A 25,573-nucleotide genomic window follows, 5' to 3' on the forward strand; every position below is an offset into this window, starting at 1 on the left:
GCACTAACGCAATATACAATGTAATGACAACTAAATGTACGTAGCTGTGAAGCCTAGCAAGAAGTTGGAGTGTGTACTTAGCAGGGACTTTTCTAACCCTCTTGTTGGCTGCTTCAGTGCCTGGATCTTCCGGCCATCTGCAAAGCCAGCTGTAATCTTGGGGCAAAGTTCTCACGGAAGCTCTTAGTTATAGGATTGATGGTTGTTTTTCCCCTCTGTTACTAAGATGAGCTGTCTGCTGTGTTCGATTGCATTACGTGGTGGGATTGTTTGTTGTTCTGAATTCTAATTTATGTAACGATCACCAAAAGCTGATGATGAGCAAGGACTAAGACTTGATTAAATTGTAGCGGTTGATGGCACAGCATCCCTCCGTCCGCACCCGCAGCGTTCCAGGTCAGTCCACCTCTTGGGGGTGGCGTAGTGGGAAGTGGTTAGTTGAAGACTGTGTTTTAATCACTCAGAGCAATTATGTAATAATATTTCGTGTCTAGTCACAAGGGAATTCCTGTTGTGGCTGCTTTTCTGCTCCAGATGCCTTGTTTTGCTGCAATGCTGTTCCCTTGGCTCTCAGCTTCCCACTTGATTTGGGTTGAGTCATCTCCTTTCCCAAGTAACATGCCATCATTTTACCTATTTGCCACTGGTTTGATCGTTCTTGTGCCAGTTTGGCTGAGCCTCTAGCAAACTGTCCCATCCAAAAAAGCAGACCTTAATTCAGAAGAGCTGAATTGTCCAGGGGCAGGGCTCCCATGCAGCGAGCACTGAGCAGTGTTGTCTTGGTGTGAACTTTGATCAGTTCAGACTGTAATGTGATGCTCTTTATTCCTGCAAGGGGTGATGTCTGTGCCCTACCAGCCTTTCTTTCCCTTGCTTATATGGAAGTTCTGGCACTTACATCTCCAGCTGATTCAGCTTGCTTACTGGGTAGAAAACTTTCTCTTCAAACCCTTTTTTCTTTTCTTCCCCCCCCGGGTTAATGAAATTAAAGGTCTCTGTGCAGTTACATGTGCCCTAGACTATGGTGCTGCCTCATGGAATTATGGTATCTGCAAGTAGCCAGAAATGGTAAAACAAACAAATGCATGTGATAAGTGATGACAAATTTGGCACTGCTTGTAGGGTGATATTTCTTGAGGTAGGGTATAGGTGTGCATTTCAAGTGGACTTTCAGAGTGTATTTGTTAACTAATTTGAAGGGATCACTCTCACAAGTTTCTTCCCAAAATAAGAGCTGTGCCACCCTTTCCAGGCACAAATGGGAGGAGGTCTCTCACTCATTTCTCCAAATCTGCCAGTTGGCTGGTCTCTGCAAAGAGGCTTCAGAAATGCTGATGCTTCTCTCTTTTCCTGCAGCACCCAGGATTTGTCTTGTCAGTGTCACTTCCTGGCTGACTGGCTTCTACTTAGTCCCAAATCAATGAAAACTTTGAGTTATTGTACCCAGTGCGGTAGTTGGATCAGAAGCGGCAAGACTGAAGCTAGTGTATCATCCGTGCCCTTGCTTCACTTTACGGGTTGTAGGGGGTGTAGGGACCTGCAAGGCAGACACTTGCGATGGGCAGGAAGAGTACACTAAATTCGCTTCAGGTGAGGCTTTGAAGTGACTGTCTGTGCTCCTAAGGGGTGCTGAGAGGGTCAACAAGTCCTTGTGGTCTGATGTATCCAGAAATACTGGCAGACCAAAGCAAACTTCTACTACTATTTTCTTACAGCTTTCTCAGCTATGGGAGAGATCCCAAACTTCTTTTCCCTCTGCAAGTTAGCTGATCAAGAGTCAGTGGTTGCCAGTCTGAGCAGTCTCTAGCTTGAGAAACCTGTTTGGTAAAGAGGGAGTGAGGGAGCTGGCCGCCTGTCCTGCTGCAGCTGCTCTGGGGCCAGCCTGTGCACACTGAACATGGTGGTGGAGTCTGCTGGTTATCAGGGTGCTGGTGAACAACACCCTAAAACACTGGAATGAGTTTCTGGCTGAGTGGCCTGAAGGAAGGGGATGTTTTTTTCGGGAACAGTACTTGCAGTTTCCTGGCAGTGCAGAATTGTCTTCTGCCTGCGAACAGCAAACTACCCGATGTTGATCTTTGAGATAATCAAGCATGATGATATCACCAGACTACAAAGACTTGTTCAGTGAGCCTAGATACCGGTTTTATTTGTTTGGGGGGCTGTTACCTACGGGCCAAAAAAATTTTAAGCAATTGGTCTAGAAAACAGGGACTGCATTAAGATTGATACTGGCATCAGAACTCAGTCTCAGGTTTTCTATCTGGTATGTGGTGTGTTGTTTGTTTGGTTTTGGTTTTTTCCCTTTTTTTTTTTCTATTTCTTTTTTTTTCCTAGAGGGAATGTACATAGAATTAATATTTATTATCACCCTTAAGATCAAGTGTCTTGGATACGGGAATCTGATTTCAGCCTACCATAAATGGTTTGTTGCACTGGTAGAACTAACAGTAATCCTTCAGAAAGGTAGTTCCATATTAGAATATCTTAAAGTCATTCTTAACTTTCCAAGGCTTCCTATTGAGCTTTTCATATTCCTTATTTTCTGTGTGTACATCAAACAACTGCTATATTTTCTTTTTTTCTGGATGGATGTGATGTTTGAGATGGTTGGGATTTTGCCTGGTTTTTGTTTCCACTCCCTAATACGTCATGTATCTCAGTAATTTAGTTTAAATATACCAACCTTGCCCATTCTGTGGCAGAAGTTGCAGGCTATGGTGTATATTCACCAGCTGCTCAGGCAGTCTAAAGCCAAATTTCTAAAGTGATTTGACAGTTTTACCTCTTCTTACTCTGGCTACAAGAGTGTGGTTATAAGAGATGACCACATGTTTTTCTTAAAGCATTTGTCAAAGAGAAGAAACTGGCACTTAGGAAGGCATCTAATTTGGAGTCAGTTCTGATGGTAATGTTGAGATGAGGATTACAGGCCAGCCAAACATGAAGGTGCTCGTAGTTTAATAAAATAACTTACAGAATAGCACCAGACACACAGTTTTCCTTAACTTAAAAATCTTTTGGCCATACTAATGATGCAAAGCTTTAATCATAGCTTTCCAAATTAATTCTAGAGAGCTGCTAAATTTAGAAATTGCTGAAAGGGATCCAGTGCTTTTGTGTACCTTGTCTTTTGTTTTCCCTGTCAGCCTATTTGTTTCTGCCTGGTTTCCTCTTCGTGCTACCCCATGTCCCTGGATGTCCCTGCTTGGGGCAGTTATACTCCTCCCTCCTCCTGCTCTTCGGCAGTGCAGCCTGGCTGGTGCTGGGTTACCCATGAGTAACTGTGAAATCCATTAGGCTGAGATCTTGCTGTAGAAGAAAGCAGTGGGATTTGCTGTAGACGTGTAGAAGAGCAGAGAACCCTGTCATGGGAAGATGCTGCAGCTCTGCAGCAGTGCTGAGTGTTCAGTTCTCACACTTAATTCCCTCAGAGCAGCTTCTGTTGGGCTCTGGTTACCTCGACTCTGAAATGTGTGTTTAGTTGTCATAACGTAGTTTATTTTTGGTTTTTTTTCGATTTGACTTTTGACAGCATCTGACCTTGTGTGTACTCTGAGTTCCCTTTTAAAGTCAAGGCGGAAAGAAGAAACCTGAAGGAAGGAGAAAGGAGGTTCAAGTCCCTTCTGGAATGTGTCATTGGGGTGTGTCGTGGAGGTATCCAGGCAAAACCAGTGTCAGCGCTTGATAACCGCTCAGTACCGGAGCCACGCTGTCCCACACCCGGTGTGGGTGCCGCACAGCCTGCCGTGTCACTGGCCCGTAAAACCCGGCAGGCAGTGACGACTGACATGCACATTGAGTAGCTCCTGCCGATCCAGGCCACGTCATACCTGCTGGGAATGTGCAGTAGGTCTGTGCCTGTTCCCACACAGTGGGAAATGCAACGGGCTGGCTGCAGTGCGCACCTGTGTGTGCTGCAACTGGAGCGTTTGGGGCAGAAACTCCTGCCTGCCCTGCAAGATGGTGAGGCCAGGGCAGGTGTGCTCAGGGGTTGATGGGCTTGATGGGACTCGTGCCTGTGGAGAAGAGTGTGGAGGTTTTTTAATTGTTTTGATTCTTGGTTTTGAGTTTTTTGTTTGTGGTTTGGTTTTTTTTTGTTATTTTTTGGGGGTTTTTTGACTCATCTTCTCCCCAGGAGAAAAATTCAGTGTGTAGCTCAAGGCTTGGTTGGGATTTTTATTTTGTCTTTTAGTTTGAGAGAGTCCCAGATGCTGGTTGTTCTACTGAAACACAAGAGCAAAAGACTAAGCGAATATATCCTGGTATTTATTTCTGGGATGCCTATCTAGATGCACAAGCAGCAAAACTGGAAGAATCAGAAATGGTGTTACACTTGTGAGATGCATGGAAGCAGTACATTTGCCTGGTCCAGCAACATGTGATTTATAGTTACCCTTGAATGTTGTTTTCAGAGCAGGGTGGTCTGGTTCTGTAGAAAAGGTTTTTCAGCTCCAGACAGTTGTGGAGGAATTTGCACAATCTCCCTGTTACTCTGCAGTGCTCTGGATCTGCCGGTCTCCTCCTGGCCTCCAGACTAAAGTCCATCAATGTGTAGACAATGTCGCAATGTCCACCCTACAAATATTATTAAGGATAGGGAATGTAAATTAAGCCATAAGACCTTTTCCCCTACTCTGCCTCCCAGGGCTGGGTCAAACATTGGCTGCTTGAACAATACAAGCTTGACAGACCAGTTTCATATTTTGATTTGTAAAACAAGTGGAGTATTTTTCTCCTTTTTTCTTTCTCCTTAATATTTAAGTCTGAATTAATATAATACCAGACCATCTTTTTTTTTTTCACCCCCTCCCTCTCCTTTTCTTCTTACCTGAGTTGTAATAGCTGTAGTCATCAAATGATGAGAGAGTAGGGTCACAGCAGCAATAGTTGCATGTTAAAATTAAGGTGTCTGATTTTTTGTCTATAGTGACTTTGAGCAAATATTTCGCATGAGGAATAGCTCACTCCTCTTGTCTCCTCCTTCCCCCTTCTCCATTTGTGTTTTATGCCACACTTGACTTTCTCAAGGTTTTCCCCTGATTTTTAAGAAGGTCCAACAAGATAGTAAGTTAGGTTTTGTCGTGTCAGCTCTCTGCAGTCTGTGCATATGCAGTATGTTTTACACGCATGTGGTTTTGGTAGCCTGAAAAATACTGGTCTTCGAAGTGTTAACTTGTTTTTGATAATCAGATGATAGTGAATGTTAATATTTAACTAAAATGTTAGGATTTTTTTACATATGACTTCTATTTACAGTGCTTAGACCTGTTCTAAACAGGAATTTGAAAACTAGTTTAACTTTTTACTTAGTTTGGTTGTGAAGTCAGTCCCAGCAGCCTGTACCTTTTTCAGAATAAAAGTGGTTGTCAGCTGAAAACTGAGAGATGGCACTCAAACCATGTTTTTGTGTGTGTGTCAGTCCTAGTGGTGTGGTTTTGCTCCTGGTCTTTTCACGCAGCTGAAGGGAGTCAAACAGCTACAGGTCTTAGAGCAGAGCATAAGTTTAAAATTAAAGTCAGTTTTGTAACAGTGGCTCCTAATAATGTCAGAATATGTATCAGAAAGATACTTAATTGTAGAATAGAGATGTAAAAGAGAGATGGAAATATCCCGATCATGTTCTCTGGAAAATTATGAATATAGGAGTTCATGAAACTGCAAGCAAGATTTTGTATCTCCCAACTCTTTGATGTTAGATGACACCATGGAACTGGAAAAAATGAAGCAGATCGCATCAGCTGAGAAACAAGTTAGTTGACTAATCTGGGGAGGGCAAAGGCTGGAGAAGATCAAAATGTCTCAGAATAAAGGGAACTTGGGCTGCTGAAAATAAAAGTAGTAGTGATAGTGAAGTGGGTGGTATATGAATGCTATTGATTTAATCATGTTGAGTATTCAAAAGTCTGTCATATGATTAACAAATCGTATTTTAATTGTTAGCGTATTAGTGATGATTATTTACTTAGCAAACTTCCCTCTTCACTCTCCCAGTGGAGTAAAGAAAGAGACCTGTGGCAAGAGCAAAGCTGGGAATGGAAGAGCTAATTGCTCCTGATTAAAGCAGGAAGTTGAAGGAAAGAGGAAACTTTTCCAGTTTTGCGTTGTTTCAGGTGGCATCCCATTATCTTAGTACTCTGCTGACCTCCTCGGTGAATAGCTTGGAGGGTCTTTTTTTGCTTCTGGTATAGACTAAGAAGTAATTTAGTGCAGAGCATTCAATTTAAAGTCTCTTCCAGGTTAGTTTACTGGCTCTGAAATAAAGTTGATTTGTGTTCTTTTGCATATTTGAAGTCTTGGGATTGTTTTGTGATTGCGGTGTTGCTTGAGCCATCTCACCACGCTGGAGAGATAGCTCTTAGAGAGAAGCCATGGCTGAAAGACATTAGATATGACCCAGGGCACACAGATGTGTGTGGTGCAGCTCAGCTGGCAGCCTGAAGCTGCTTCTGTGAGTGCAGGCAGGAGATTCTACAGTAACGCATCTGCTGTCAGCATCACTTTTCTGCTGCTGGCGGGGCGAACAGGGACACATATATATTGGGTGCAAGTGGGACAGCATCCCCTCATAGGGCATAATGAGGACAGCCTGGCTACCTGGAGGTAATTAATATAGGAGGCAGTGTATCTCTGCTTCTCCGCTTGCAAGCAGCTTGACACAACCGGTGTCACATCTTCACAACGGTGTTGAAGCTTGCAGGCCAGGAGGAAGTCCTGTTTTATGTGTCAGTGTTCACACAGTGATATGTGACAGTGTGGCACTGAGCCCTTTTGCTTTATTTTTAAGGCTGAAACACCAGACTTTAAAAAATATACACTTCAAAAAAATTAATGTGGGAATTTCACAGCTAAGTCATGCATATCACAAAATGCAGTTTTAAAGGATGTATTTCAGAAACCATCAGGAAAATTTGGGAAGTCCACGATTGTGCAGTCCTGTACTGTTTTGTGGGGATGCAAAGTGTTTTCATAGGTACATGAAACTTCTTTAATGCAATGCTGCATGATCTAATTATATCTTTCTTGGAAGACTGCAAAGCGCGTGTCCTCTGGCTCACGTGCTCTCTTCTTTCTCTTTCCCTATTCCCCTCCGTCCTCATGTTCTCAAAGCCTTTGGCTTTGTGGTGGTAGTCAGACGTAGTTTATTTTCTTTATTTTTCAAATAGCATTTTGCACAGGTGGTCAGTCATGTCTGTAGTTAATGCAAACTGACAATTTCTGTGTATATGACCTTGTGTTCGTTGTTCACAAGTGAGTTTCCTGGGCTGCAGCTTTCCCTACCAGCTGTCTGTTGTGGTCATAAATGGTTTACTGGTTTCTCAGAAGGAAAAGTACAGAAAATGTTGTTCCCACTGTTAGAAAAATGAATTGGATAAGAAGCTGAACAAAGCAAACCCTCACATTTGTTGAGTTAGCAAGCTCCAGCGTATGGGAATAGGGACTCCAGGTTTGTTGGGAATGGGAAGAAAGCAGATGTTGAGCAAAAGGTGATATTCTGGTACCTACAGTGTCTCTTTTGCTACCTGAGTAGAAGTTCTTGCAAACTTAGATGGTTATAAACCTCTCAAAATACCAAGGTATTATTTGCTCACTAGAAATTTGCTTTAGAAGGATTTATCTTTAAGAGGTCCTAAGCACTCAGGCACTGGTTGAAGATTTTCAGCAAAAGCATCCACTTACGATAAAGCTGAAGAAAGTTAGAGGCTCTCGGTACTTGGAGGACTAGCATCATACAGAGAGGAAGGAGCTCCAAAGTCAGATGCTGCGTGTGTTGTGGATTGAGGCATTCCAGTGTGAGTGCTGTAGGCTTCTTTGAGTGGCTGTTCAAAGAAAACAAACAACAAAACCTCTTGATAGCAGGCTTGTTGTTTTTTTTTTTTCTTCTTTTTAATGACTTTTCTTTTTTTCCAGGTAGATCCAGTTGTGTCCAATAAAAACATAAGCCAAGTTGTACTTTGGAGATGTTTGGTTCTGAATGTGGTTGGCCAAAGAGGAAATAATTCACTTTTGTACCTTCTTCTCAAGTCTTCCAGAATGATTTGGTTTATTTTTTTAATCTTAATGTCTCCATTTTGAAATGTGACCTTCTGGATACTTCCACCCTGCTGGTTCTACTGGTGGTCAAAAAATACCAGGTGTTCTCAAGAACACTTTATTGACACTTAAAATACAGATCAGGAAGTGCTTTGCCCAGCTGTGATCTCAAAAGAGAGGCATCCTTACTCTGAACCTTGAAGGTTAAATAGTTTAAATGCTCTGTTGTTGCTGCAGCTGAGAGGGAGATACAGAAACACCTGTGGCAGTAAAACCACCTCAACTTTAAGTGTTGCAATTGGGCTGGCACATCCCTCTGGGAGGCTTCTCCTGCAACCTCTTCAGTGTGGTTTAACTGCACACTTATTTTCTATAGCTTTGAGCATCATACCATTATCTGGAACTTGTACAGTTTCTTTAAAAACACAGGCAGAGTGTCATCTTTGTCTGGGGGCTGAGGAGGAGAGAAGCATTGTCCTGTAGCAGCCTGGAGACAAATCTTGGTACAGTGGTCTCTGGTGGCTGTAACTATGAGTACTACTTGGATAGTTTAGTACTGGGAAAAGGCATCAGTGGTAGGTATATCACAGTAGAAGTACTGGCTATTTTGCTTTGCTTTTTTTGTGTGTGTGTTCTTGGTCTGCTGACTTGGAGCTTTTCCTCCAGGAATAAGTACCTGGAGACTCTTTTTGTTTTGTTACATATATTGTATGAAAAGTATAACTTTATTTTTTTAATTATCTTATTCTTTCTGAAAACAACTTTTGTGGTTTGTGTTTCGTTTTTAACTCTCTAAGAATCTGAAGGCATCAAAACTTCAAACTCTCACTAAATTAGGTATTTATATAGAAGATGGATTCTAGTGGTGCGCAGCGAAAATTGACAGGTTTGGGTTATAAAAAGATGAAGCAGGAAGGAGGGGAACAAAGAAAGATGAGACCCAACACACACAGACCTCCGTGACAAATGACAGATTTATTTTCATTTACTGGTCTTCAAATCACCATCTAATGCTCAGAAGAGCTTGTGGCTTTTCCCCAGGGGGAATTTGGGGCTGCCGTGGCACATGCGATATGTAGACGCTGGAGATCCCACAGTGGGACCTTTTCTCTGTGGGTTGAGAGGCCACACGTGGTGTGTGGGGCACATTACATGCCTCAGGACAGAGCCTATGATGCCAACATGGCAGCTGGGCGCTGCCTGGCTGGGGGAGGACTGAGGGTGCAGCTTCATGCCTGGCTTAGGGCCTTCCAAGGCATGCGGGACTCTCTGGTCTCCTCATGCTGAAACCAGCGGAGAGAGCAGCCAGAGCAGAGCTATAATCCACCTGCAGACTCTTTGGGAAAGGGTCTCTGTGCTTTCAGCAGCGATCTGGGCATCGGTCATTGGAAACGGACTGTGAACAAATGGCGGGGGGGAGGGAGGAGAGGGTGTACATGTCCAGCTTCCCTCCTGTGGGATCTTTGTGCCAGTCTCTAGGCAAGCATTGGACCAGAGCATCTCTCCTCCCGTCTCTTTGCTCTTTTAAGTACAGAAAGGTCTGCCTTGCACTTTTCTGAGCAATCAAGGTGAAGGTAGAACAAACCAAATCCTTGGTAGGCATCTTATTATGACCTTTTTGCAGTGGGTATTCAGTGTGCTTAGATGCCACAGACAGTATTACAGCCTCTGGAGGATGGCAGGAGCCCTTAATTGAGGCAGCTTGTGTTTCTAGCAATAAACATGCAGCGGACTTCCCATTTGCAGCTTTTGTAACTTCAGTGCAAATACTGACTCAATGCATGAGCCCTGTCCAGATTTTCACCCCTTGTAAAGAAGTTACAGGATGGTTACTTTTTTGGGTGTTACCTTTTTCCAGATATCTTTCCAAGCATTTCATGTTTCAAATAGTCCTCCATCTTGATGTGAAGCATAGTGACTCACAGCATGGGTGGTGACTCACCGATATCAATTAAACATCAGGATCACGAAGATGTGACTCCTTAAACTTCGACAAAAAAATGCTGTCATGACACAAAAAAAACCCCCTACTTCCGATATATTGCAGATCTGCATATGTGGCAAATTCTGTACATTGCTGTACTGCTATGAAAAAAAGCTGCTTTTTTTTCTCCTTTAAATGTTCCCTTTCCACCAGCGTGTTTTATGTACAGTTATTTTTGTTTCAGCATAACAATACAATTCCATTGGTTTAGCAAGTCGCTTTATCAGATCTCTTGCATTAGGAGGGTGGATGAAGGACAGGGAGAGACAAAACCCAGGGACACAAAGAGAAATTCCAGGGAGCACTGTAAATCTAGCAGCGTCCTTCATTCAGGCTGGGTGCTGCTGACTCCCAAGGTGGACACGAGGGGATTCAGCCAGAGCAGTTACAGGATTTAATGGTCTCCCGGCTTGTAACAGATTAATCTACCTTTTGTAAGAGGCAGTAGAGGTTTACTGTCTAGTCTCCAGCCAAAACAATCTCTCAGTGCAGATTTACTTGGAGTGCTACTTGAACTGTCAACAGTACGACCCAGCCAAGTGTTTTGTTCTGCAGAGACATGGAAACTTGTCACTCCTTTCTCTGTGGAGCAAATCTGCGTGTTGTGTTTGCAGAATGAAACTATCAGCACCTAGAGCAGGACCTGCCATGGCTCAAGGTACAGCCATGCCATGTGGGCATGTGTCAAATACGCTTTGCTTTGCTGAGCCGAGGTGTGTGTGTAAGGAGAGAGGCAGCATTGCTGCTGTGTAATGGTTCCTACTTTATTTCTAGCTTTTCAAAGCTGAGGCTGCAGTTCTCTGCTTTTGTCTTTTCCATGGGGAAGGGAAGGGCAGCACAGGTCTCTGGCAAAATTCCTACACTTCCAGCATGATGAAGCCTTGCTGCTTTGCCCTGCTACTGAGTTAAGATGGGTGGGGATGATACGCTAGCTATTAAATATGTATTTTGTCCTATTAATGTCATCTTCACCTGAGGTGGCTTTTGACTGCCGCATCCATTTTTCTTTTGTGCCCTCTCCTTATCTTATTCTTCTGTCGCTTCATGAGTTGAATGCCCTGGTGGCACCCACCAGTGTCTTGATGAATTTATTTTGGATAACTGCTTCATGGCAACACCTCTCTGGTTTGTGACAGCTGCCAGAGGACAAACCAGAGTATGCTTGAGCCCTGAGTACTGAGCAAGTAATTTGGGGTCATGACATGTTCTCTGGAAGTTTGTGCTAAAGCAACTGTTGAAATATTTCACCGTTTTCCTATTTATGAGTTCTGGGAGTTTTGGAAAGTGAGAGATTCTGGGAAGGTCAAGGGCTGCCTGTGTCTGTCAACACCCATGCTAGGCTGGCCTTGTGGGCTTGGAGGACTAGCTCTGGTTTACGCTGGCCTGCAGAGCAAATGCTTAACTGAGGGCAGGAAACGGCCACATGCAGGGTTTGCAAGGAAATACATGTTTTTATTTTCAGAGCAGCTGGAGAGTTGGGCAATAGCCATAAAAACAAACAAATGATGACTCGCGGATAAGATATCAAAAGGAGTGAGTGCATTTTAGGCACCACTGAAGGATATGCTGATAGATTGACTTTTCTTCTGCTTTTAAACTCTTACTCTGTGTGCCAAAGTGGTTTGACATCTGTTGTGCTGGCCTGAAACTTCACAACAACCCTTCATGAGATTTTGGCTCTTCCAACCATGAACCTTTACCTATGTGTAATCTGGAAGCGCATGTTCTCTGCCTGAGGCTCGTACAAGGACTGGCTCTCTTTGACTAGCAGCAGTGAGCTGTGAAAGTGCAAAGGCACGAGGATAGCTACTTTTTCCTTTTGCACTTGCATGACATCACTGTCCCTCTGATAGCAATAAAATTAAAAATTAACAACTTGTAGAGGTTGTTTTTTTAAAAAAAAGTGTTCTTGTATAAATATGACTTTATAAACTTAATTTGTATTCTACAGACAAAAATGATTTCTCATTTTTGAGCAGCATATACACCTTCTGGATTGTGAAAATAAATCCAGAGCATTTAAAAGCCTGCCTGGAGCTCAGATGTACCTCCTGAATTTTGTTTTGTTTGTGGCTTGTTGGGGCAGATGTTTTTCTTTGCTAACTGGAGATTGGTTCTATAATTACAAATATTAGGAGTTACATTTCCCCCACTTGATAAATACTTCCAAAAAGTCAGCATATTTGGAGAGCAGTTCTCAATGACTTGCTGAGCTGTTTGCTGCAAATAATTCATAGCAATTTGGTGGAAAAAGTACTTGCTCATGCTACTTCGTTTTGTTTCTTTAGTGGCTTCAGTCTGTAGGTTGGAGGATCAGAAATGTGTGTCCCAACCTCTACAAGTCAGCACAGTAAGGAACTCAGAAATACATTTAACCTAAAACAAAAAGCCTGAGTCTGAAAGGCGGTATGTCTCTTTTGGCCACAAAAGTGCTATTCTTCTTGGTGAAATGGTATATTGCAGGGAGGACATCTCCTGTGATGTTGAACAAGAGGGCTGAGTCAGAGCTAGCCTTATTTGTGCTGTATGTCACGGAAATGCTTAAAAGTACAGCGCACTTAATTGAACTCTTTCAAGGGAAGCTTTCTTTTGAAGTCGCACCTGACTTTTAAAAATAAATTGCATACTTTGGTTTTGGCCATGAAACTTCAGTTACTGGTGTTAGGAGGGCTGCTACTATTATACTACACATGAACAGCCATTTATTCTGCAAAGTTTCAGTTCCGGAGTATCTGACTCTCCAAAGTTAGCTGTACTTATTTTATATGAAATGTGCATGGTTCCCATTACCATCAACATTTGAACACTTCACAAACGTCAAACAAACGTATCTTCCTACATTTATTCAAGGGTATAATAGTACTATCCACAATTTACACATAAGAGAGATTAAGTCTGAGGGCAATGAGGATGCTGGGCTAAAGCCAGGAATGCAGCCTGGCTCTCCTGAGGCTCAGTCTAATGCCTCAGAGGCAAATGTCTTGGAGTTTAGGGAAGCCTTACTAGAAACCTTGCTCTTCCCATCTTTCTCGTGGGAATAAGGCAGTGCCCTAATGACAGAGTGCCTGAAATGGTCCATTTGCTCTTCCTTTGGACAGAAAGGGTAATTTCAGTATCTGGGATAGCTTTAGTGTGGAGGTTCAGCCCCTGTCTGATCTCTGAGCTGTGAAATGTCACTGTGGGAGCTGCTGTCCCACGGGGTTGTGCGGCTGCACTGGGCTGTCTGGCTCAGGCCAGGCCTGATGAGTGATGCTGTTTAGTCAGTCTTCATCCTCTTCCACCACCTGGGGAAGAGAGATGTTTTTCTGAAAGCAAAAGACTCTTGACGCTTTGTCCACGGGAGCTTGGAGCTAAGGGCCTTCAGGGGTCTGTGGCAAAGCAACTGCTTTTCCCTGTGTTTCTGCAGAGCCCTGAGGAGGTCAATAGGAGAACTGGCTCTTAAATTGGCAGACTCGCTGCTGGTGGGCTTCATGGGGCTCTGGTAGTAGGTGTCCGGGACTGCTATGATGGGATGCTCAGCTACATCAGTACTGCCAATGTCTGAGCTCATGTGGCCTCGAGAGGGGGAGACTTAAGTGTTGGATATTGTAATTTTATAATTAAGGGCCTGATAAAATTCACTGAAGAAAACAAGTCTTTAATTTGCTTCTTGGGATCTGGGTTTTAACTTGAAGGGGAAAGCTCTTCTCTGCCACTTTATGCACGCTCATGCTAGGGCTGAAATTTGAAAGCTCTACACCAACATTAGTATGTTTAAATGCATCTGAGAATAACTGACTTATTTCATTTTATCTGTCTTTTTTTTTTTTTCTTCCAGTGGGATCTTGTTTGTGATTCTGCTTGGAAAGTCCACATTGCTAAATTCTCCCTGCTGGTAGGATTAATCTTTGGTCACTTAATAACAGGATGTATAGCTGACTGGTAAGTGAAAAATCTTTTAATGCAATGTAACTATAGATAAGCAACAAAAAAATATTAACTGTTGTTTCGATTTTCTTCTACTTTATATTCATGAAGAACCTTCGCATAATGATTTTTCAGGTTCTGAAAGAAGTGTGATGAATAAATAGTTTAAAACCGTGTGTTAATGTCTTGAACTGAGTAATTTATATTGAGGTAAATAACATGAAAATAAACTATTTGATAGTAGACTTAGTTATTTCCTGCTGACACAACTTATTACAGCTGTAATGCTACTGCAGAATTAATTATTTTCTAATTATGTAACTGAAGCCTTTGGTTTAGGGTTTTCTTTATTTTTCTAAACCAAGAGATAGGGCCAAAAGAAATTGGAAGCCACGTTGATTTGACTGAATACAAGAGTAGTATAACGTCAGCCTTGTGCTTACGCGGTGTCTTTCGGGGGGTAGAAGGCTGTTTTTTACAAATGTTTCCATTGTTCTATTTTTAAAGTTCTTGTTAAGCAAACATTTCAATGCAGTGTTAAGGAATCACTGACTTACATGCTGTTAATATTGGGGTATTAAGTTCAAAAGCATAGAGTGCAATTCCTTAAGTTGCAGTGGTGAAGACATTATTGAATAACCCAATTATTCTGGGAGTTTAGCTTTTATTTAAAGAGCGGGTCTGATAGTGCAAAAGAGGGAGAAAAAAAATTAAAGGCATGACTCAAGTGATTCCAATGGAAACTTGCAGCATCTGAAACAATAGCTCTGCGATGCTATCCCAGTAATTTCAGTGTCTTCCAGCTCAGTTACCAATGTTGGTGCTTTAAACGGCCCCAAGTTAACTCTTTTGCCATTAATTAAAAGAGGAAAGGAAGAAGAAGTGTTGCCTATTAGGGAAAACTTAAAAAGCCTCAGCAACTCACCAGTCAGTTGTGAGAGAAAAGGCCCCCTGAAGCTGTGCAGTAATTTGGCTTAAACATTTATGGCAAAATTGTGTCTTAATTCTTGAATAGTTGCTAAAAGTTTTTAGGCAAGTGAGAAATCATGACTTTTCAGTGAAGTATGGAACATGCACAATGCAATACACTTGAATTTGATAAAAATACTAAAGTAAAACAGGGCTCTAACAACATGTAGAAAGTATAGTGGGGAAATGAATGAGGGATCTTACTTGGTTTGCCTAAAAAGGAATCAGTGTGGAGAAAGCAGACTTATTCCCAAGTTAGGGAAATGCTGCTGTAATTGGCAAATAAGTCACAAACAAGTGAACAGCTTATTGCCCAGGGCACTAGCTCCAAGGGAGACATGCAGTAAGCAGATTTAATAGTTCTCTGCCACCAAAAGAAGGAGCATCTTGCTCTTCCATCCATTTCTGTCCCCAGTGTGCACTTCGGGCTGCCACATGCACTTGTTGGATCCCTATGCAAGCAGCTTAACTGAGTTAATGCAGCATAAAATTACCCTGATATAAAAAGTAGGTTTGGTTTGGGTGTTGGTTGGTTGGTTTGTTTGTTTTCGTGAGCTTCAGAGACCTTAAGGAGAATCTGGTTTCCAGCCGCGCTGCAAAGGAGAAGTGTAACTTGGTGGCTGGAGGGACAAGTAAAGCCCCTTGCCATTTTGTGGATGACCAGACAGGATGTGGTTTACTGCCACCAAAGCCAGTCCTTGTGCTCCTCTTCATTCCCCATCCTTGCCATCTGATGGAACTGACCCAGCTGGAGTCTTGTGCTGGGTAGTCTTTCTGTCATTAAGCAGTACCACTTGGGGTTGGTAGAAGGCTGAAGTGGGATTTACTTAGCTATTTAATCACAACTTGAGTTTCTTCTAAAAAAGATGTCAGTCCCAAGCAAGAGCAGGGAAGATTAAACAGAATAATATATAAAAGCACTGCAAAATTTCAAAATTTGTTTTCACTTATATTCCACTGTCCAATTTAGGTAATCAGAAGACACTTCGGATTTTTTTGTACCATTAGGGTTTGGGAATTTGCTTTCCCTTTTCGAAAGAAAGCTTTTAAAGCTGTGCGTGGCAAAGGCATAGAGTGTATTAAGGTCATTTGCTAAGTAAACTGAGTAGTCTACATTCAAAATCCGGTAGGTGTGCATGCTTGGATATGTCTATGAGTGGATAGCTCTATATGGAATATCTATAGGAAGAAGTTCTGCAAACACATATGGCTGGGTGTAGACTGACTGTGTCCAGTGCCTGGATAAGTCACTTATTCAGCAGGCAGAGCATTGCTGGTGGTTTTCCAAGCTCTGGATGGAGGCTGTTGAGGTATCTGTGGAAGGTTTCCTTCTGGAGCAGGTGGAATTAGTGTTCATGTAGTGTTGAGACAGTAGGTCTCTGCCTCTGCCCAGCACTGACCCTGCTTTGTACCTACTCTGGTGCTTTATAGAGCCTGTGTGCCAGTTCAAGTCTCAAAACCACAAAGAACAGCATGGGAAGAGCTATTTGATCGGCAGCAAGAGCAAAGCTTAGTCAGGGTGGCAGGATACATGCGTAGGAGCATGGGAAGAGCAGATCTTGCTCTCAAAGCCTTTCGCTTTCCCCCTGTGGTGCAACTCTGACTACGTTAGGAGTATCTTTTTGATGCATCTGCATATCACACTGTGTGGATTGCAGATTCTTCAAAAGCCTGAGGCTGTTTCTATCCCTAGTTATTTACCTGTGCAGGCAGCATTTAGCATTTGATATAGATAATAGTATGTGGTGTAGGCTGAGACTTGTGTGGCACAGAACTCTCTCTCTGGAATAGTTTGGATGGCAGTAGATAGCATCCCGGGGCTGTTTTATCAGGTAGCTTGTGTATGGTTTAATTTCTCACAAGCATTTCCGTGTGCTGTTAGTCAAATAACTCTGTGTACGTATAAAAGGCTTTTTTGAGACTCATAAGACATCCTGTCAAAACACTACTGGATCACCAAATATATGGCTGAAGGCAGCCCTGGAGTTTTGATTTTTGAGGAATGTGCCGTGTGCCTTGGTGAGGAAGGAAAACTAGTTTTGTGACTGGGAGGAGCTGCTGCTGATGCCTCTTACCAGAGGGCTTACTTGTCCTCAGCTGGCTTTCACAGGCCAAGGAGGGTCTTGGATTCCTGACTCTTCCTTAGCAGCAACCATTCATTTACATAACTTACATAAGGTTGGAAGAAATTCTGTGTCCTAATGGTGGATAACCTCAAAGAGAGTGGGAGAAGGGCAAAAGGGGAACTGATGTAGGCTGAGCATGAGGTCTTTTTTAATCAACGTCAGGGAATGGCAGGTCAGGCTTGTGATGAGAATTAAGTTCCTAATTCTGAGTGTTTGTGTAATGACTTTCATCTACAAAACATTTCCACAAATACTAATTAGTATGAATCGCATCTTGGCGATTACGAAAATATGGCTGCAAAAGTCTACACAGATCACTGATAACACAAAGGTCATAGTTTTTTCTGCGTTCAGGGTTCCATATGAGGTACTTCCCCTCCCTGCCCAAGTGCTTTGTGTTCCATAAATATAAAATCTGAAGCATACGCAGCTGTAACTGCCCCACTGTCCAGTGTGTTCCCAGTACATTGCATATCACTGAGGCAGTGATTGTGTCTTTTCACCATGAGCTCCACAGCTGCCCCTCTTCTGGTGAGCTGGGTTTGTATGCTGGTTGAAAGCAGTTTGATTTCGCCTTACTGTCTTCAGTTTGCACATTGTTACTTTCTGTTTTAAAAATATTGAATAGCTAATGCCAACAAGTTAAATCTCTGAGGTGCCCCACAAGTGATGCTACAGCTGAAAAAAATAGTAAACCTGTCCTCATGCAAGGAGCCATGACTTCACATTCTTAGGTGTGACTTTGAAAAAGCATGAATGATGATGTTTTCTCAAAAACATGGTTCTTTACCTGGTGTGCATGCAATTGAGCCGAATTTAGCACATAGAGACGAGTTGTGTATGACAGAGTTGCGCAATTCTGGCTGCTGGAATAAAGCCAGCACACCAGAAAGAAAAGTAACAGCCATTATATACAAAATCTAATCACTACATTCACACCCTAAAGAGCCTATTGGTTGCATAATCATTTTAGCATATAACAAGCAACGCTTGGCTAAAGGACACTTTATCCAACAGTCTCAAGATACATGTTGAAACAAGACTCAACTAATTGTGCAGGCTTCAAAATGTCTAAAGCTGCAAGGTCAGTAGTCTGTGTAGTTTCTGACTAGGTGTTTTGCAAGTCACTCTTGTTAGAGGAGCCGACTGACCTAAAACTGAAAGGATTTACACATCTTTAGGTTAACAATTGCCAACAGGATTAATCCCTTTAAGTGGTAATGACTACAGTGACACACATACCGGTGCATTCTTCCAGTTCCCAAAAATGTAAAAAATTATAATTATGTCTCTCCTTTTCAGCCCTTAACCCTATGTTTTATTGATCTCTTTCCATTTAAAGTAAAGCAAAATTGAAAGTTGTAATTTTGAATGCATATATCTAACATACTTTATAGCTGCTGGTAACAATCTGCTGAAATAATCAAATAGAAGCACTTCAGCATGTGAAAGTGGACTAAGTTGTGAGATTTAAATGCTCTTTATTGTGCTGACATTCAACCTGATGGCTGGTTTGCAGCTGACAGATTGCTTTGAATGGGTCCCTGAAAGCTGCCTACAAAAAGCAAGTTCATATATTCTTTGTGGAAACGGCATATGGAGCTGACTAAAAAGGATCCTTAGTTCCCCTGGAAAACTTGTGGGAGTTGACAAGCTGAAAATTTTTGGAAATCTCCACATAATGATCCAATTCTTGCTTAAAAATAGCTGTGTGTTCTGGTACTTCGTATCGTTCTCCTTGCACGGGAAGAGGCAGGGGAGAAGGGGAATTATAAACACTAAGCATATGAGTAAGAGATGTAAAAATCCCATGTTCCTTTGACATAAAAGAGCCAGAATCTGCAGCGAGTGCCCTTACTTTTGGTGGCAGCTTAATTCTTCCTCCTCGTTGGCACTGCACCAACACGCATACAACTACAGATTGCAGCTGCAAAGCGGGGCAGCAAATCCCTGCACCCACACTGCCAGTAGTCATTTTTGGAGTGGTTCATTTCTCACCCTCCAGTCAGGCTGGTTTTGTGAGTCTCTGCAGCTGCTATGGGGATACAACGTGGAGGGACTTGGAGCTCACAGTTTTCCTGTGAGGGTTGCTATCGGCTCTCTAAGCCTCAGTGAAGTGACATGAGCCCTGTTTTGTGCTCAGTCCATGTTTATTAGGCTTGCCTTTGTCAACGAGGCCAAGAAATGCAGTTTTTTGAGCCAGGTTCTCTTGTAGATGAGACTGAAAAGCACATGTCTGTTGGGAAGAGAGGACCTCTGCAGTAAATTTTGTGGCTGTAAGCTATAGAGAAATAGTAATATAACATGCCATATAACACCTTACACTCTCCCATGTTACTACAGAAAGCCCTGAGAAGTTGCTTTTAGTCTCCAAGGGACTTGTTTATGGCCTTATGGTAGTTCCTAGATGTTTCCTTGTTCATATTCAGTGTTTTGTAAGTGAAGGTTAAACCAAGCAGTAATACCCTGTGCTGTCTCTGCTTAATCCCATCTGAAATGAATTCATCAATGCAAAGCTATCTTGAGGAATTTGGGGTTTTAGTAAGCAGAAAAAAAATGAGAAGAATGGAACAAGCATTTTAAATGGGTGGCAATATTTGTAAGTCATTGCATGACTTGTTCCCCTCTCTGCCAGTTGTAATGATCTAGCGTCATGTCCTCCTAGCTTTTAACAGTTTCTCCATACTTCTTATTTTTAGGGTTGGTCGACGGCCTGTGCTGCTCTTCTCTGTCATATTCATCTTGATATTTGGACTGACTGTGGCACTCTCAGTGAACGTGACCATGTTCAGCACACTCAGGTTTTTTGAGGGGTTTTGCCTGGCTGGAATAGTCCTCTCCCTATACGCACTGCGTAAGTATGCCTTCATCACCCATCCAAATGTGTCTTTATCAAGTACATGGTTTGCTGTTCTCTGGCTTCCTGCTTTCGTCCAAACAGATCAAACCAGAATTATATGGACTGAAAAAGCTTTGGCCTGAATTTTAGTAAGAAGGTAGGGATTTTGTAGCTGTCTCTTTAGGTTGCTACAGAGCAGTCTGTGAAGCTGTTTAGAGAGCTCATTTTAAGAGACTTATGAGATGGTTTGAGTTTGCTTGTTGTTATTTAGACCTAGAAGTCATCTGTGTCATAGCCATAACATGTGGAGTGGATTTTACCTTGCAATATTGAGCTCGGTAGGAGACTCCCCAGTTTTGCTGCCTCAAGCAGGATGCATTCTGGCAATTTTTCAAAAATTCCTGTTACTTGCAGCAAGAGATCCTGTGTCCCTGAAAAATATGTGAGAAGAGCCTGAAGTACTTGTATAAAGAGATTTTTTTGTTGTTGTTATTGTGGTGGTGGTGTTTTTGTCTATTTGACTGGGAAAATAACCGAAAGAAACTTGAGAGAAAGCTTGTAAGAAATGTCTACACAATCACATCTGGGGTGACTGTAGCCAGAACATTAGAAACTCCCTTTTGGAGGCCTTGCCTTCAGAGAGTACATGTGTGATGCGTAATCTTTGTCCTTTGGACGTGTTCTAGAGAGCTCTGCTTCTGCTTTCTTGGCTTTTTGTAATTATCAGGTAGTACTGCACCAGCTGAGGAAAACAAAATTTCCCCTTCTTTATTATGGCTCTGGAAAAGTATTATCTAACTATATCCTGGAAGATGCTGTACAGATCTTCATAGATTTTTATTTACTTCCTATCATAGATGGTATCTAACCCATCAAGATTTAGCACAGTATTGATACTTTTCATGGAGTGTTCTGTAGTATTAAGTTCCACAGCTTTTGGTTTTTTTTTGGTCTGTGTCAAGAGGAAAGAAACCCAACTAAAGTGTAAAGAGTTTGTTTTGTATTGCAGTTCTTCATTATGGCTGATATGGTACCCAAGATACACCTTGTTGTTTTTTTTTTTTTTTTCCTTCTCTTGCTTTTGGTCATGTAAACTCTAGTGTGAATTTTCCACCAAAAAAACCACCAAAACTACCACTGGAGTCATTACACTTTTATTGGGAAGTGTTTTAATCTGTGTGGTTCCCATGGGAGGGGCTTCAGCCATTACCAGCATGATATTCAGCTGGAAATTAGCTTTATTGGGAATTTTCCCAGCCCAATGCACTATGTTAGTTTTTCTTGGTTGGCGGGGTTTTTTTAACTTTTAAGAGAGTCATTGCAACTGAAGATTTTAATGGAGAAATGCCATCTAACTAAACATTTAATTATGGACCTTGTGAGATCAGAGCGAGAGAGTACCTGTGTCACTTTACACCAGAAAATAGCTGCCAGCCAAGGCTTTCATTCAGCAAATGGGAGAACCCGGTTAGTTTGTGCTCTGCTTGATCCAGAACAAGGATTTGAGCCTGATTTCCAGGTGTGCACCCCCTATAATTCAAGTGTTTGCTATAACCACTGCTATCTTGATTCACAATGCATTAATTGGGTAGGTGTTAGAAGAGATCTGTGTGAAATTAGTTGCAGCCTGAACATCAGTGTACTTCTGTGGAAGTAAGAAAATGTGAAAGATGCAGCACCTGCACCTCTGGTAAATCTTTTGACTTTCTGGCTGAGAAGGTGAGGGGAGTGGATTTTTCTGCATTAAATATTTTCAATTAAACAAAAAAAAAAAGTTGTCATCTTGGTGTAGAGTAGTGGGAGAGGCTTAATCCCTCAAGTCTTAAGAGAGTGGGAAGAACAGAGTTTTTTTGTTTTGGGTTTAGTATTCACAACCTGTTAGGCTTCCTCTCAATTTACATTTACTCTTTTTCCCCTTCTGATAGAGTCCATAGCATGCCGTTGCACTTCTTTGTGCAGTCATCTTCTGTTTCATAGCCCCTCTTCCCTTTCTCTTAATGGTCTTGATTTCTTCCCCCAGAGGTTTGTTGCCCCTGAATTCCCTCCCGCTGGCTGCCCTAAGCAGGACAATACAAACTGGAAAGTTTGCTCTGCTAGCCACAGTCATTAGCCGAGGTTTTCAAAGCTACCGCGCAGAAGCAAACTGTATAGGCTTGCGTAGCCTGCAAAGGCAATTAGCCTGCCATAGGGATCCTTTTACACTGTGGTGAGCTTGCTAGTTGTGCTTGGATTTATGGCCTGCCTAAGGGAAATGGTAAATAACAGTCCTGGGAGTGGGAAGAGCACTGAAGTGCTGTTTGTAAAATGCAGAGCGGCCAAGGTTCGGTTGCCCTTCCTATTCAAACTGCACTCTTCTTTATAGCCTAATGCTGGTTTCCTACCTGTCTGCCCTGAGGTTCAGAGTGAGCCATGGGACAAGCCTTGTCATCTGTGGAGGGCCAGCACTCAGCCCAAACCACCTGTGTTCCTCTGTAGGCTTTCCTCAGTGTTGTAGTGAGCTAGCTTCTTGTGGCATCCAAGTACAACCTCTTGTCTGGAGCTGCTTGGGACTTGTCTAAAGAAATTGCTTTTGGATGTTGATTTGTTAAACTGAAAAGTTTTCCTGCAGCTGCTGTAGTTTTGCTGGAAAAGGTGTTTCAGGTGAAATTTCTAGTGAACCTTCAGGAAGACACAGGCATTGTGCAGGTGATGGTGCTTGCTGTGAAGGAGAGAAGCAGAAGAGAAATGAAGCTGGATCTTTCTCCTCCTGGATGCTGTGGGTCATTGCATCATCTAGGGGAGTGAAAGGCAGTTAATCGTTTTCTACGGAGCAAACTCATGCAGCTTTGAAAGGCTTTTGTTTTGTGCTGATGTAGAGGCAAGGAGCTTCTACCGTCTTCCAGAAGAGGCTTCCTGCCCAGTACCAACCTTCTATGGTTTCCTGTGCTCCTGAGCAGCTGGCACACATGTTGGCTGGTGAGGCACCAGGAAGGTCCTCAGGAAGCTCTCCCCAGGAGGGCAAAGTGACTCCTGGTGTGGCATGCTCAGCAGCCATCTGATGCCAAGAGCTGGAGCTGCCTGCTGGTTAGGTGCACTGCTATGTTTGCTGAGCAGGTTTCTGTGAAAATGGGCTGTTCCTTGTTGGATGAGGGTGCTGGGAGCAGAGGCAAAAACTCGCAGAGAGAGAAAAATTGTGGAGAGGTGCTAAGGAGCACTGTGGCTGCAATGATTAGAAGGGGATGTACAGCCTGCTCAGCAGTTAAATGTAGAAAAGAGTATAGATTGAGGGGCTGGAGAAGGACAACAGGTTGCTTACAAGAAAGCGGGAGATTTTTTTTTTTTTTTTTTTTTTTCCCTTGAGGGTGCCTTTTTCTCAGTATTTATTACTTCATGCACATCCAGGGTGGGAAGGATGGGCATCCTGCACCTGCTGGCTCAGCACGGTTGGATGCACAGCCTGCTGCCCAGCTGGAGATGAAGAGGTTTGAGTTTACCCATTGGGGTGGAAAGCCCTGCGGTTGCTCCTGTGAGGAGTTTGCTTCAGACAGGCCAAGAAGGAGGGAAAGAGGTGGAGGAGCCCTGAGCAGGACATGTGCACCTGAGTAATGCCTCAGCCAGTGTGTGTGGACTCATACAGCAGGTGAGGCGTGCCACTCTTACTGCAAACAGCTCTGCTTGCTGGTTGCAGCTCATGTGGGACAAAGTACACTCGGCAAATGCGGAAATCACGGGAGAAGACAAATCTGATTATCTCAAGGGTGGGGAGCATGTTGCTTCTGGGTCACTTTAGTCTCACTGGGGCATTGCCTCAGCCGTGACCCCAGGACAGACTTTTCCTGCCTGCTCGTGCAGAAAGTCAGATGCTACTGCTGACTCAGCATGGGTCCGTTCCTCAGGGCTTGCTTTCACAAGCTGGCCTGAGCTGATGCAAGAGCTTTCGTGATGAGAGCAGGAGTTTCACCTCCCTGTTCTTACCGTCTCCTCTCATGTGCTGCTGCCTAACCGAGCTGGCACCAGCACCTGCCTGGGCCTTCTGTGGGGAAAGCCACCTACTTCCCTGCCACAGAAGACCAAGTGTGCTGTTCTCAGTGGGATGTGCCCTCTGGTCTTGTCCCCTCTTCCTTTGGGAGAACTTCTACTGGGTATTGCATTCCTTGTGTTGCCTGAGCCTGGGGGATAGGGCGGGAGCGTGGCACTGCACCATGCAGAACCAGTTAAATGCATGAAAGGAAGCAAAGGTTTCCATCCAGCTCACTTCTGATGCTGCTTCTGTCTATTTCCCAATGTGTCTGCTTTAGACACTTTCTGGAGTCGAAGACAGGGTGATGATATTCGTTGAACTATTTAAGGGGAAGGAGAGGAGGGTAAGAGTTGCACTTTTCTGGCAAATGCTCCTGGCAGGTTTACCTCCCATTAAAGTGCCATGTGCCATTGCTAATGACTGTACCTGAGCTCAGACAGTACAAGCCATGGGGCAGATTTGCACATGATTGCAGGCTGTTCAGCAGTTTCATGGGTGACTGAACTACACATTAGACTTTCTAATTTTGCAGTGTAGACTTGAATGAACTAGTAAATAGGTTCTGGAAATAGCTTTGCTGAAAGGGAGACAACATCCTCTCAGGTTAGAGAAAGGAAGCAGGGATGCCCAGTGGTAGCATGAGTAGGTGCATTTTTTTTCTGTTACACCTTTAGGAGAAAAAAGGTAGAAACGCTGTTGGAAATCATAGGTTGTGTTTCAGAAGACTGGAGAAGCTTGGCAATGGTTTCCAGGCTAGTTAAGATGTCCAGCTGTGATGTATCTTTCTCAGTTATAGGTAGGTCGATCTAACCCGTTGCTCCTGTAAACTGCACAGGCGCTGATCTGAGAGAGGATAGATGTGGCTTCTTAAGATATTTTTGTTTGTTTGTTGTTTTTTGTTTGTGGGGTTTTTTTAAAAAACATGTATCCTGGGAAGCTCGAATAGCATGCTAGAAATCTCACTCCAGGCTGAAGAATGAGCAAGCACCAAAACAGAGCATGGAGGTCTCTGGGTGTTGGGCTGTAGTGATGTCAGAGTTGTAAAATAATTTTTCTTCTGGTCAAGTGTCAAGAGAAAGAGTGAGACTTATCTCTCTTTCCACTCATCCCTTCCCCTACCTCTTCCCCTCCCTCCTAGACGTGTATAGGCTCTGGGATCCTGGAGTATCCCAAGTTTAGAATTCTCACCTCCCTTGGAATTTGAATCATCTAAACAATATAATTGCTTAATTTTTATTTTCCATTTTCCTCTCCTCACGATTCAGTAGCAAGCAAGGCCTCAGCTAGGTGAGGCACTGGAAAACAGGCTCTGAAGTTATTCTGTGTTATCTGAACTGGCTCAGTAAATAACTCTGCAACGCATTCCCAAATCGGAGGATGTGAAAAACATTTGACTGCTTTCCAGTGCATTAACATGTGCTTTAGCTCTGCAGTAACGTGCAGTTCTCTCTGCTGACAGGTCTGTGATAAGATCAAGGTTGTTAAGCCACCTACCTTCTGTTTATGTAACCAGCCTTTCCTTGCTCCCAGTCACTTGATGCAGACCAAGTAGGAGTGATCACAGAGGGATTGCTGGAACAAAAACCTTACCGGATCACCCTAAAGTGACCATTAATTGGTAAATGATAAAACTTAACTTAAAGAGCAGCCATAGGCTGGAAACAGCACCACTGCATTTTTAGTAGCTTTGTGTGCAAACTGTTTTTAAAAAAAAA

General features: G+C 43.0%; 1 protein-coding gene across 2 annotated transcripts in view; it reads left to right on the forward strand.

The window, feature by feature from the left end:
* Positions 1-25,573, forward strand: part of SLC22A23 (solute carrier family 22 member 23) — a 119,094-nt gene that overhangs the window by 4,735 nt on the left and 88,786 nt on the right. For both annotated transcript variants that reach the window (XM_065628275.1, XM_065628276.1), the window contains exons 2-3: positions 13,836-13,939; positions 19,719-19,873. In XM_065628275.1, the coding sequence (XP_065484347.1) occupies positions 13,836-13,939; positions 19,719-19,873 (259 nt within the window). The remainder of the gene's footprint in view (positions 1-13,835; positions 13,940-19,718; positions 19,874-25,573) is intronic.

Source organism: Caloenas nicobarica, chromosome 2, assembly GCF_036013445.1.
Source record: "Caloenas nicobarica isolate bCalNic1 chromosome 2, bCalNic1.hap1, whole genome shotgun sequence".
Classification (NCBI taxonomy): Eukaryota; Metazoa; Chordata; class Aves; order Columbiformes; family Columbidae; genus Caloenas; species Caloenas nicobarica.